The 14,106-nt window shown below is 38.0% G+C and overlaps 1 protein-coding gene across 6 annotated transcripts in view; it reads left to right on the plus strand.

Annotated features, from left to right (window-relative positions):
- The window catches only part of GRXCR1 (glutaredoxin and cysteine rich domain containing 1), a 237,167-nt gene that overhangs the window by 104,136 nt on the left and 118,925 nt on the right, over positions 1-14,106 (plus strand). For all 6 annotated transcript variants that reach the window (XM_027836554.1, XM_027836555.1, XM_027836553.1 and 3 more), the window contains one exon: positions 13,574-13,974. In XM_027836554.1, coding sequence (XP_027692355.1) covers positions 13,597-13,974 — 378 coding nt within the window. In that variant the 5' untranslated portion in view covers positions 13,574-13,596. The remainder of the gene's footprint in view (positions 1-13,573; positions 13,975-14,106) is intronic.

A 14,106-nucleotide genomic window follows, 5' to 3' on the forward strand; every position in this document is an offset into this window, starting at 1 on the left:
TCTGAGTTTCATTTTCCTTAGTGATAAAATGAGGGGATTATACTATACGATCACTAGAATCCCTGACAATCTGAAATACCAGGTATCCTAACACCTGAAGGATTTTCTGCTGAAGAATGGGGGATTAAATATAATGACAGCTACAACCACAGAAACAGGACAATAGCCTGTTTCTCAGGGTAAGAAACTTTTTCATCCTTAATCTATAGGGAGTTCATATAGCACGTTTCACAAGTTAATAGATTTAGAAATCTGTTCTCGTGCCTTCATTTTAGAGGAAGGAGGCACCATGGTATGATGGAAGTAGAATAAGACTTGGTTGTTCAGTCATTTTTCAGTCATATCTGATTCTTCATGATCCAATTTGGAGTTTTCTTGGAAAAGATACTGGAATTCCATTTCCTTCCCCAGCTCATTTGACAGATGAAGAAACTGAGGTAAATAAGGTTAAGTGACTTGCCTAGAGTCACACAGCTAGTAGGTGTCTAAGGTCAGATTCGAACTCACAAAGATGAGTCTTCCTGACTCTAGTCCTGACACCCTATGCACTCTGTCACCTAGCTGCTCTATATGGGAATAAGAGGACCTGCATTTAAATCCCATCTCTGCCATTCCTTTTGTGACCTCAGGTAAATCATTTAATCTCCTTGGCATTCAGTTTTTTCATTTACTAAATTAGAAAGTTAGAGAAGAATGCTTCTGAGGTCCCTTCATGACACCTTTAGATGAGTGACTACTTTAAATCGAGTCCTAGAGTGCTTAAATGAGTCGTCCAAGGTTATTTAGTTAATAAGTGGCAAGGAGGGGAATTGAACTCAGGCCTTCTGACTCCAAATTAGAGCACTGACTTTTCATTTAAATGGAGTTGAAAATACTTTAAGATCTTTCCTTTTGTCCTATCAATGTGCCAGCTATATGAAATGTAAACAGTGGGAGCCCCTTTTGTCAGCACATAGTACCCAATTTGTATCCTGTTTCAGGTCAGCAAAATTGGCTTCAGTTTCCTACACTATTTCTCAGTTTCTCTCTGATATTATTTCCATTATTACAGCTTGTAAGAGAGAATAAATATCAGTGTTTTTACATACAGTAGAATACTACTCTGTTTTTTTTTGTCTATTTGTTTTTATCCCTGCCTAAGCAATAAGGAGAAATAGTCATGCAAAAATTAACAACATTCTACATGCCTGACTTTAAATATCAAATGGAATTTATTGAGAAGAAAGACTTGTCCAATCATCTTTGAGACACAATTACCTTCCTTTATTTGAATCAGTGCTTGCCAATCCATTTTCATTCTGTGACTTACCTCTGGATGTCTAATATTCCATGATAAATCAAGGAGAAAAGAGAGGGCAGAGAACATACATCTCTGTCAAACAGTAGTCAGTTGGAAGGTGTTGTGTGCTTGTCAGTGGAGATGAAGCAGCATAACACTTTGGAAAACTTGTTATAGATTGTCAGAATGGGAATGAAATGAATGAATGAAAAAAAAATTTGCTTAGTGCCTACCACGTATCAAGCTTTGTGCTAAATGCTAGCGATGCAAATATAAAATGAGACAGTACTTGCCTTCAAGGAGCTTATACTCTAAAAGAGAGAGACAATACATATTGTTGAATTGTAGTGAGTGGGGGAAGGTTTGGCTTGCTAAGTCATAAGAATGGTGAATTGAGTCACAGGAAAATTGAAAAACATTGTCCTTCAATAACAACATCCATTTAGCCATCGTTCTAGAGCTGGGAAATGGATACTTGCAGATTTTTTTCCCCCTTGACTGGAGAGCTCTTAATGTTGGCTGTAATATCCCTGGGAGTTTTCATTTTGGGGTTTCTTTCAGGAGATGACCTGAGTTTCTTTGCCCTCTAATTCTAAGTTAACTGGATAGTTTTCTTTTATAATTTCTTGAAATATGATGTACAGGCTTTTTTTTTTTTTTTTGTTAATGGCTTTCAGGTAGTCCAATGATTCTTAAATTCTCTCTCCTCCATTTGTTTTCCAGAGCAATTGTTTTTTTTCTATTAACTACTTCATATTTTCTTCCTTTTTTAGTCTTTTAATTTTCTTTCATTATGTCTCTTGAGGTTATTAGCTTTCATTTGGCCAATTTTCCTTTTTAAGGAGTTATTTTCTTCACTAAGGTTTTGTTCCTCTTTTCCCAAGTCATTACTTCTTTTTTCACATCTTCCCTAGTTCTTGCTTCTTTTCCTATTTTCCCCTTTACTGTTGTTATTTGTTTTTTAAAATCATTTTTTAGCTTCCCCCCCCCAAATTCTTGTTCTAATTCTTCTTGGAATTCTTGTTGGACTTGTGTCCAAGGTACATTTTACTTTTTGGTTTTTCTTGTAGATTATTTTCAAGACATTCTCTTCTTCTATGTTTGTATCTTAGGCTTCCCTGTCACCACAATGGCTTTTTATCATCTGGTTCTTTATTTGCTCATTCTTCCAGCTTACTTCTTGACTTTAATCTTTTAGTGCTGGGCTCTGCACACTTCTGGAGGAGAGTGAGGGTGAGGGCTGTTATGTCTGGTCCCAAGTTTTCTCCTTTTACATCCGTTTGCTGCTTTCACAGCTCCTATTAGGGGCCTATATACTTTCAGTGCACCTAAAGTAATACAATTTAGGGAGAAGTCCATTCATTGCCCTCCAGGTTTTAGTTCTATGAGTTGATGAACAACTTTTGGGTCTATTGGCTGGTAACTTGATGGGAATTTCAGTCGACTGCTACTGGACTAAGCCACTATAAGCCCTTTGGGAGGCTCTGCAGGTAGAGAGTGCTCCCCTTTGGTCTGGAATACTCTGCTTTGCTCCTAGGATCAGCACCACACTACCATTTGCTTCCTGGAACTTGTTCCTTGCTCAGTTTATAGCTAGGTCCAACTTTCACAAATGTATTTGTCCACCCTGAATCTGTGACCTGGACCTAGATGGTGAGTGACAGCACTTCCAGATGATCCCTGTTCCTAGACCTAGTACTTGTTTAGGAATCCCTTGGGATCTCTTTCTGCCTTGGTACTTCTTGCACTGGTGCACCATCTCAGCTTTCTCTCAGCCCCTGAGTTCTAGAATGTTCCCTCATGTAACCCTGTCTCCAGTGCTTTTTGCCTTTATTAAAATTCTGTTGAATAAGAAACTAATACAAAGAAAATTTTCATGTTTGCTCTAGTTGCTTAACCCAGGAATAGCCCCTTTTTCAGAGACAACATTTGCGAGTCTGTCTTTTAAAATTTCCCCTGATTCTAAAAATTCTAAAATTTCCCTAACTCTTTTCTTGTTCCCATAAGAAATTCTTCTCTCTTAATATTCAGAATTACCATGAATAATTAATGAATTCATGTTTTTCTCTATTTTCATGTTGCCTTGTACTTAATAGGAACTTAATCAATATCACTAAATTTGGATTAAATAAGACTGAGTATTCTATGAACCCTGAAGTTTTATAGGTTATTTCTATTCTTTTACTTACAATTATTATTGAATTGCTTTTTTTTTTTACCCCCACCAATATTGTTAAAAAATCCAAACATGTTTTCTCTCCATCAAGTAGGAGGCCTTAAGAATAGCATTTGGGGAATGATTAATGGTTTATTCCTACATTGGTGACAAGTGATGTTAGAAAAAAAAATTGCATTGCTACATACTGGAATGAAGCTGCTACTTCACTTGCACTGATCAATTTTTAGTGTTTCTGAGATCAAAAAATAAGAGGATGAAAGTGATATCCAGAACATAGTAACAGTAGGGGGCACAGAGCATGCATTTACTATGAATGGTTTCATGGGGCTCTTGTCACTATTATTTCAAATGCCACAACTCAGCTAAACTCACTTGACTCACACTTGTTTTATGATTATCTGCAGCACAGCATTTATGCCATATTATATATGCTTTTATGAATAAAATAATATTGCTCATTTGATGTTAAATATCTGTTATAGAAAAAAGGAATTAGACTCCTAAATGGAAAGACCACCTAATCTCAAAATAAAATAGCTGACCTGACGTCTCTTTGTAGGAAGATTTTTTTCTTTGATTCTTTTGGAAATTAGTATGAATGTTTCTCATCTTTGAATTCATCACTAAGTAATATTTCTTAAGTGTCTGTGTATATGCATAGTAATGTGCTGCATACTTTATAGCAAAATTGATACCCTTTAGGAATTTAGAAAGTAAAACAGGCTCTTTTACTGGATCTTCCATGACACTCAACTAATTGTGAATGTTCCCCAAGCTTCTTTCTTGGGCCTGCTTCTTTTTCCTCTCTGTTCTCATTCACTTGATTTCATTTGCTCCCATGGGCCTAATTATCTCAGTGCACATTATTTCTATATCTCTGTATCTAGCTCTACTGTCCTTCCTGAGCTCCAGTCCTAAATTGTTGTTATTTTTGTTCAGTCACGCCTGACTCATTGTGACCCCATTTAGAGTTTTCATGGCAAAGATACTGGAATGGTTTGCAATTTCCTTCTCTGGCACATTTTATAGATGAAGAAACTGAGGTAAACAGAGTTAAGTGACTTGCCAAGGGTCACCTAGTTGTAGTATCTGAGGTCAGATTTGAACTTGGGAAGATGACTCTTCCTGAATCAAGGCCTGATGTCCTATCCACTGCACCACCTAGCTGCCCAAGTTTTGAATTACCACCTGTCTATTGCACCTTTTGAACTCGATGTCCTTGAAGGCATCTCAAACTCATGTTCAAACCAAAACTCATTATTGCCACCCCCACTCACTCACTCCTCTTCAGAACTTCCTTTATTACTGTTAAGGGCACCACCCAAACATACATAATGCATGACATTATACATTATATAAGATGTCATAGCATATAAATATATGTATATGTTAATATATTCATGCATGTTATAATGGATAAGATATAATATGTCAATATACACATAAATGCTTATATGTTTATAATATTGCATATAAATAGTGGTTTGCATGTTGTCTGTCTCCCCCACTAGAATATGAGCTCCTTGAAGGTAGGTACCAGTACTTTACCAGTCTTTATGTCCCAGTGCTTAGCACAGTGCCATATGTATGATAAGCATTTAATAAATTCTTGCTGATTGTTGACTAACAGAATGCCATATGAAGTTTCCTTGTCGTGAGAATATGACAAAAGAAGTCATAGAAAGTTTGCCATGGGCAAATTTTGGATACTAGACCAACAATGAACAGACTAGATCATAAGGGAACCATAGTTGAGGTCATTGAGCAGGAGTTTGAGGAGAACTAGGATGATTGTTGTTGTTTGTCCTTTGCTCTCAATGAGGACCAATGACATCAGGAAAGTGATGTCTTGCTTGACCTGCAAGTGAACTGGATTTCAGTTCATCAGGGCTATGCAAAGCCTGACTCTTTCCTCCAGGATCATCTAAGCCCAGTGGCAAGACATATGTCAGGACAACTGGAGATGTTATTATAAGTACAAAAGCAGGAATATCATTGCTAGAGTACTTCACCATATCATTCATATGGCATTAATATATACTGCCTTTTAATGTAATTGCTTGTGTTCACATCTTTTCTCCCCAACTTGATTGTAAACTCTTATAGACCAGGACTACATTTTATACTTCTTTTATACGTGACTTTACCTTTTCCTTGAACATCAAAGATGCTCAAAAATACTTCTTGTATTTATATATGAAAGAATGTAGAATACCACATATAGAATCACAGAAAGAAATGATTTAGTTTTATTTAAACTGAAAAATATGTATATAATGATCATATAGATCACTAGGAAACAGAACTGGTAAACCGCTGTTAGCTTATGAGAATTTGTCTTCTGGATAATATAAAATGAACTAGCATACATTTCTCTGCATTTACTGACAGCTAGTTTTCAGTATAATAGAGGGCCAACTACGTTGGGAACACATAGGGCTCAAATCACACTTCTGTCACATATTAGCTGTGTGACCATGGGCAGGTGACTTAATTTGTCAGTTCCCCAGTCAAAGACTATATATAAATGAGCTGCTCTTCTACGTTGATGGAGTTTATTATATAGATGAAATCACAGTATACCTACCTGGAAAATATTTTTTTTCAAAATTTGAAATAATTTTTCTTGAAACATGATTATTCTATTGGTTTGATTCTTTAATGGAAGAGTCCACTTTTTAGAAACTTAAAGTGTTATTTGGGCATTTTGAGTCTTGGTCTACAGCTCTTTCTTTGAAATTCACTCTTTAAAAAATATTTGGAGATTGTAATCATGTTTCCCCTTAGTCACTGTTCAGTTAGACGAGACTCAGCTATTTTCATCTTTCCTCTCACATGATGTACCCACCTCTAATCATTTTGTTTTTGTTCATCTCTGTATGTTCCCTGCAATTTGTCTAAATTTACTTAGTGGTTAGAGGTTAAGAGAAGAGATTTCAGGGTTGTAGCCTTATAAATATCATGATTACCATTAATAAACATAGGACCGTCTCCTGGTTGTCCAAGGTTATGGTTTTTTCCCCCTTTTTCTTAGCATAGAGGAGATTCAGTTCCTGTCCTCATGGACTCTTTAATTTATGGGAAAGAAAATTCCCATTTCTGCTAACAGAGGATTCTTTGCCACAAAAGGGGACTTGAAATGTAATAGAATGACCTACCTATTGTCTTGGTGAAAGTGATTTCTCTTATGGTCATTGTTAAAGGCCAGAGACCATAGATCTAGAGTTGGAAGGGGTCTCAGAGACCAACTAATCCAACCCCTTCATTTTACAGATGAGGAAACTGGTCGCCATGGAGACTAAGGGACTTGCTCAAGGTCATGCATTGTTAGAGACAGAAGGAGTGTCTGAGGTGGAACTTGAGCCTGGGTCCTCTGTCCCTAGAGCCAGTGACTCCCCCTTCCATATCATGCTCTAATCCTCATTGTAGCATGTGTGTGATGTAGTGTCTGCACACCCATGCTCCTAGGGGACAGTTTTGGGAGTTGGCTTGAAGAGTTCCATTTTGGTAGATCCTGAGAGTTTGTACTCCATTGGTATAAACTGTGTGTCTGGCATTAGAAGACAAGCCTGGATGTTTTTTTGAAAATGCAAGTGGACCTTAACAATTTTCATTGTTTTTCAGCCACAGAAATTCTCAGACATTATATATTAAGTCATAGAGGGGTCCCAAACTATGGTTAGAGGGAGCTAAGTGGTGCAGTTGGGGCCTGGAGAAATCTGAAGGATGAAACACAAATGAGAACCTGGGAGTACCAGACAGTATTGATAACCTGAACCATGAAAGACTTATTATTCATTGGATTCAGGAATGTCAGTTCTCTTTTCTCGGCCAATGAATGAAAAAAGAGAATTTCTTTTTGCCCAAACTTTTGGCTCCAGATTTGAAATAGAATAGTCTCTTTTAACCCTCAGGAAGAAGCTGAAGTGATGAACATCTAGTCCAAAGGAAAGATGGAGCCTTTCATCTGTGCACATAGCTACTAATAAAACTAGGCCCAGATGCTAGTGCAACTCAGAACAGGAGGTGAAAAAAGCTAAAATTTATAGAAAGTTAGACTCATCTAGCTACATTTAGAGACACCTGGGACAGACCAAGCTGTGATGTGTTGCTGGGGGAGCATTGGGACAAAGGTCACCGGCATTTTCATCTTTTCCTAGCCAGCAAATTGTTACTATTTTTACAGAACAGAGTAGTGTGGGACATCAAGGGTGGTTGTAATAGTTTCCTCACACAGTATAAGTGAGATTTTTCCATTTAACAAAGCAGAGTCATGGGGAGATTTATCTAATGAAAGGAGTATGATGAAACCTAAGATCTAATGTAGATTTGTTTCCCAAGATAATCAAACTAAGACATTCAGGAAAAACAGTAGAGTCAAAGTCAAACAGTCAGAGTTCAGTTTAGAGAAGAGTCAAATGGACGAGTTCAAAAGGTAGACCTGATTTTAGCCTGGGACTCTGTATTTTCTATCATAACCCCGCTGAGAGGAAGAGCTTCATAATCGACATTGAGTGACCTAACTGAAGGGGTTTTCATGGCAATTGGATGAGAGGGCTGATGGAAAAAAGAATTTCAGAACCCCTTTCTTTGGAGTAGATGGAAAGACTTGCTACTAAAAGAAATAGCAGTAAATTAGAAAAGTATAGCAAGTGACTTGAAGGTAGTACCTCTTGAGGCACAGTAGAAGAGAGGTTTATTAACCATAGCACTCTCCAGTGGAAAATGGAGATGGATGAATGAGTTGTTTGACAGAGTCATAACCTTTCTTTTAGGGAAGAAGCTTGTTCTTCCTTATATGCCACGGTCATGTATTATTACCTATGCATACCTCTTCACAGAGGTCCCTGCACACATGTGTTTTATGTTTCTATGTCTCACATAAGATTCTTGCCTTTTAACCATGGCTTCCCATTGGACAGGAAATTAGGCAACTCTAAAAATAACTGCATTGCTGAAGACTTGATAGAGCAGAGAAATGATGCATGCTAGGGGTGAGCAGAAATGCAGCTGAGATAAAATGCTTGCTAGAAATCAGTGACAATCCACACTAGGCAGGAAGCAGGTCTAACAGAACAACATAACGACTTCAGCTTTGTGAAGTTGGAGGTGTGAATTGCTTTTCCTATGTACTTTAGTCATGTATTACTTATGTGTAACACCTCACATGTGTTTCATGTTTGTATGTTCCAATACGATTCTTGCCTTTCAAAGACGATCGTTTTAGACTTTATTCCTTTCCACATAACTGCAAATGAGTGACTTCTTTGTTATTCTTCACTCAAGATGCTCCATCTTCTGACTTTTTCTCTGCCTGTCTCTCAGACCTAGAATGTTCTCCTTCTTCATCTCTGCCTTCTGCCTTCCCCAGCTGAGAATTGCTTTAATATTCTACAATCTGCAAGAAGCCTTTCCTGGCCCACCTTAATACTAGTGTCTTTCCTCTGAAATTACCAACCAGTAATTATGTATAGATATAGATATAGATATAAATATATATAGATATAGATAGTTGTTTCCATGTTGTCTCCACCATTACATCTCCTTGAAGACAGGAACTATTTTTTTAAAATTTTCTTTATAACCCCAGCACAATGACTGGCATATAATAAGTGCTTATTAAATACTCACTGATTTATTCAAATATATAGATCTACTCTTCTTAATGAGTATGAGCTCATTAGTAAATTAGACCTATTTCTCAAAGTGTAATTTGCTGTGAAATGAGGTATATGTGCACTCATTAGGAAGGTGGGCTCAAGACTTCTGACAACATTTGTTGTTATTTTACTACATTTGTTTCTTATGAAATGCCTTATATTTGAACCAAGTCTTCCAGATGACTAACAAAAGTAGATACTTTGGTAGAGCCTCATTAGCTTTGCTTTGAAGAAGATTCTGATCCCCAAAGTTCCCAGAAATGGGGTCACATTGGCATACTTCTGGCCAACTGAATAGGTCAGGGAGAAGCAGGCCAGTGGAGAGGGTAAGAGTCTCAGTTGTTGCCTAGATCCAAAAAGACAACTAGAAGAAGGGTGAAGGAGTTAGCTTTGTGAATAATGAAGGAGATTATGAAGCTTAAGGAAGGAATTTTGGGGGTCTTTGTGAGAAAATACCTTGCTTGTCTAAGTAGACCAGGGACTAGTATAGGAAAATTTCAGAGTGACTGAATGGGTGTTCAGTATTACTGAGGGGCACAGAGGATTGCCTTGATGATGGTGAGTAGGGAGAGCTCATACCCATAAATAGAACTAGGTAGAAAGCAAGTTCTAGAAAAGGTGGAGAATCTCATCAAACCTGGTGTCAAATCAGATTTCCTTGGTTTAGAAATCCCAATAGTTTTGTCCAGCATCCACTACTTCAAATATGATATTATCAAGATAACTCAAAAGCACAGAAAGGGCCAGTGGATTTAGGACCAACAGAGGACTAGGGAACCTAAGAGGCAAAGGATCAGAGATAATGGACTTGGACACATTTCACCTTGGGCTAATTTCTTTCCAGGATGTCTCCAGTGGAATTGAGAGTTTCTGGGGACATGATATCAGATTGTTGATTCTCCATTAGTGGATGGAGTGCTGGTCTTGAAGTCAGGAAGACCTGAATTCAAATCTTGCCCAAGACACTTGGTGTTTGTGTGACTGTGAGCAAGTCACTTAACCTTTCTCAGCATCAGTTTCCTGATCTGTGAAATGAGAGGTCTGGACTTAATGACCCCCTAAGGCCCTTCTATGATCCTATATTTTTTTCAGACCACCATGAATTTCTCCCCCATATGGACTATCATTTTTTTAGATTATACTACCATTTACGTCATTGAGTTTAATTTATTTGGTCTGGTGTTTGTGTACTTTTACTTTCCTGTAGTTGTTATTCCTTTTTCTTTTTAGTTACTTAGGGTCTACTGTTATATTTTATTTATGTGCTGATTTTTTATTAGGTTAGATTTCCCCTTTTCCACTCCCATTCCTTTTTCTTTCAAATTGAATTTTTAAAAAAGTTTGTTTCAAAGAAAAGTGTCCAGTTTGTTTGGTTCTTTGGACTTGTTTCCTGATGAGCTAACATCTAGCCTTTGGGGCACAGACTCAGAGCTGGGGGAGTTGAAAGTGAGGATCTTCTATGTGGAGGTTTGCTGAGCAGATGTTCGCTGAAGTGCTGATGGCACAGAGAAATCAAGATAAAGCAAAAGTTTCCAGATTGACCCAGAAGCCTTTTAATGGTCCATTGGGGAGCCCCTCCACAAATTTAATTAAATTCAACAAATATTGATTTAGTGTCTACAAGGTGCAAGGTTTTGTCCTATGTGTTAGGGGTGCAATAATTAATAAAATGCATACCCTGTTTTTAAAGATGTGAAAGTCTATTAAAGCAGAGGTTCTTAACTTTGGGTTTATGGATCACTACAGGGTTGATAAGTAGATTTAAAGGATCTGTGAACTTCAATAGAAAGAAATTACATCTTTATTTTCACTAACTTTTAGCTGAAATTTAGCATTTTATTCACTTATTTGAAAACATTATTCTGAGCAGGTGTCCATAGACTCTGCCAGATTGCCAAGAGGATTCATGACATAAAATAGTAAAACAAAACAAAACCTCCAAACACTTTAATAGGGGAAATAAAACATGTACATAAATAACTATGACATAAGATTTAGTGGGATAAATAAAAAATAGCGACACAATGTTCTAGGAGAAATCAGACAGGGATCACTTCTATGTTGGAGAAATCAGGGAAGACCTCTTTGATGAGGTAGCACCTGAGTAGGGTTGGTTAGCAACACTGTTCTAGGGAGGAACTTGATGGTAAAATGGACTTCTCCATTCACAATCACAACTCTTGGTATCTATAACTGGTGGATGTTAGTGTGTATTTTTGGCTTGTTGAAGTACACTAAATAGGGATGATTTTTGTCTTAAGAGAGTATGAAAAACATGAAGACATGTGAGTGTATGGACTTTCTGGAAAATTTGTATTCAAGCAAAAATATGGAAGTCTGTCAGAAATGATTTCTTTGTATAGCATGAATATAATTATTGACAATAACCCTAAAGTTACAGACCACCATACTTTCCTGTAGATAGAATAATAAAAATGACTTGAAAACAGCTCTGTGAAGAAGGCCATGTCAGTATTATTGTCCCCACTTTACAGATGAGGATTTTGGCACTCAGAGAAGACTTACCCAGGGTTACATAGCTAGTATCAAAGGTAGTGTTTGAACCTAGGAGTCCTGATTCCAAGTCCTCTCTGCTGAAATGACAGAATTAGGTCATTTCTCCTGGGCAGCCCAATTAGATCATGATATGAGGTCACTGAAAACTCTTAGCTCCACATCAGTCAAAGAGAGGGGAGAACAAAGGTACCAGGAGCTGGGGGAGGGGATCAGAAAAGTATTGCTTTTTTTTCTGCCAGAAGAGGCCACATGGCAGCTACCACCAGCTTTGTTCACTGGGAAGACATAGAAGAAAGGGAAAAGAAAGAAGAGAATGAGAGGGACAAGTAGAAGTCTTATGTACCCTTCCTTTTGTTCTTCCACTCCAGTTGGGGCTTATGTAATCACCTTCCCTCTTGCTGCAGTTTCGATAGTTTGCTGTTCAGTTTTCTTGATCCTTGAAGGCAGAATTGTACCTTCTGCATGCCAAACTCAATGCCAGCTGTGAGCACCATTGGGAGTGCTGCTTCCTTTTACAAGGAAAGATGAATTCTGAATAATAAGGGAGGTCCAAAGCTATTAACAACAGAAAACTGTCACATTAATATGATAATGCAACCCATTCTCTTTTCTTAGACCTATTGTTTCAGTCAGGGATAAGTGGGAGAAGGAGCACTTTACTGCCCATTATCCTCTTCACCACACCAACATTCTCAATAGCCAGAAGGTAATGACGGGTCAGTTATATTACTAAGGAGAGTTAAGAGACAGACTCCTAACAAGCATCTGGTCCTTTGAAAGAGTCTACGATAGGGGCAGCTAGGTGGCGCAGTTGATAGAGCACCGGCCCTGGATTCAGGAGTACCTGCATTCAAGTCCAACCTCAGACACATAACACTTACTAGCTGTGTGACCCTAGGCAAGTCACTTAACCCCATTGCCTAGCCCCGCACCCCCTACCCCCAAAAAGAGTCTATGATGAGGAAAACTATAATGCACAAGTTGGTAGGATAGGCAATCTGGATACAACATCTATTGTCCCATTGATTGCTAGGATTGATTGGGCTGCTTAGATGGATTTCTTTTTCCTTTCTCATTGCTCTGTGCATGCCCTGAAGCTGTGTGTTTAGTCAGAGTAGAGTGTTCCTCAACCCATGGACTAGTATAGCATCAGAAAAAAGTTATTACTCTACACAACTTAATGAAAGCAAAAAAATTTTTCCCCCCAAGGAAAATTCCTCTAGTTAGCTGGGATTGAACATGATGCTATCTTCTGGGAATTCAGCTTACACTAACTAGAAGACATACTAATAAGAAAACATTTGCATTAATAGTAGTTTAAGAGAATGAATTTACATAGTTTTACTGCATGAGATGATTATGTTTTATATACTGGCTTATTAAGTTTTATCCTGGAAAAGGAGTATGGAAGAGAAAAAAAAAATCTTTGTTTTCTGACAAATTACATTCCTAGGTGAGGAGACCATGATTCTTGACACATCTCTTACATTTCCTTCTGAGTCAATATCTTCTCCCTGGCTCCTCTAGTCAAAGGACAGTGAAAGAGATGTTCCTTCTACCAGGAACTCTTTCAACACTATTTGCTTTAAACATGTTAAGTTCATTTTCCTATCTTACACTTATTTTCTGTTTCATTGCATGCCCCCTTACTCATGTGTGCACTGTTAGAGTCAAAGCATGCCTGTTCAATATTTGATGGATGGGATCACTTTGCAGGTTTTAGTTTAAAGGTAACCATAGCACACACCCTTGTATTCATTATTCATTGCAGAGATGTGCTGTCCATTCTTGGGAGTCCTCTTTCCTTGACAGGATTCCTCTATATGTGACCTGCCATCCCTCCAAACGAGCTTGGATATTATTGTAAGCGTGACAAGTTGGCAGGTATAATACCAACTGAAACCAGAATGATATAAACTTGTTTGTTCATTTGGGCAGATGGGACCACGTTTAGGAGTGAGATGAAGTCTGAAGGTGACAAACAGCGGAAAGTCCGATTTCGGATTGCTTCATCTCACAGTGGGCGAGTCCTGAAGGAGGTTTACGAAGATGGAGAACCTTCAGACTCGCTGGATTCCGAATGTGCCAGTAGCTGTGGGACAGATCACAATAGTGGTCCAAGCGAAGGAGCAGGACAACAAAATGGCCATTTAGGATCAGAGGGCGATGAAAATGAAAACGACCAGGATAACTTGCTTGTGTTAGCAAGGGCTGCCACTGAGAAGGGATTTGGTACAAGACGAGTCAACATTTTAAGCAAAAATGGTACAGTCAGAGGCATCAAATACAAAGTTAGTGCTGGCCAAGCCCTTTTTAACAACTTAACCAAAGTGCTACAGGTAAGTAACATAGCTTTCTTTTCCCACAAGTGTGCTCTGAACTTGCCATCTGGACTCTGCTCCCTTCAGTTTCTGCTCTAAATTGAAACTCTCTTATTCATGACTTCTCTTATATACTTCATGACTCACAGT

This window comes from Vombatus ursinus, unplaced genomic scaffold (assembly GCF_900497805.2).
Source record: "Vombatus ursinus unplaced genomic scaffold, bare-nosed wombat genome assembly UNPS02014818.1, whole genome shotgun sequence".
Classification (NCBI taxonomy): Eukaryota; Metazoa; Chordata; class Mammalia; order Diprotodontia; family Vombatidae; genus Vombatus; species Vombatus ursinus.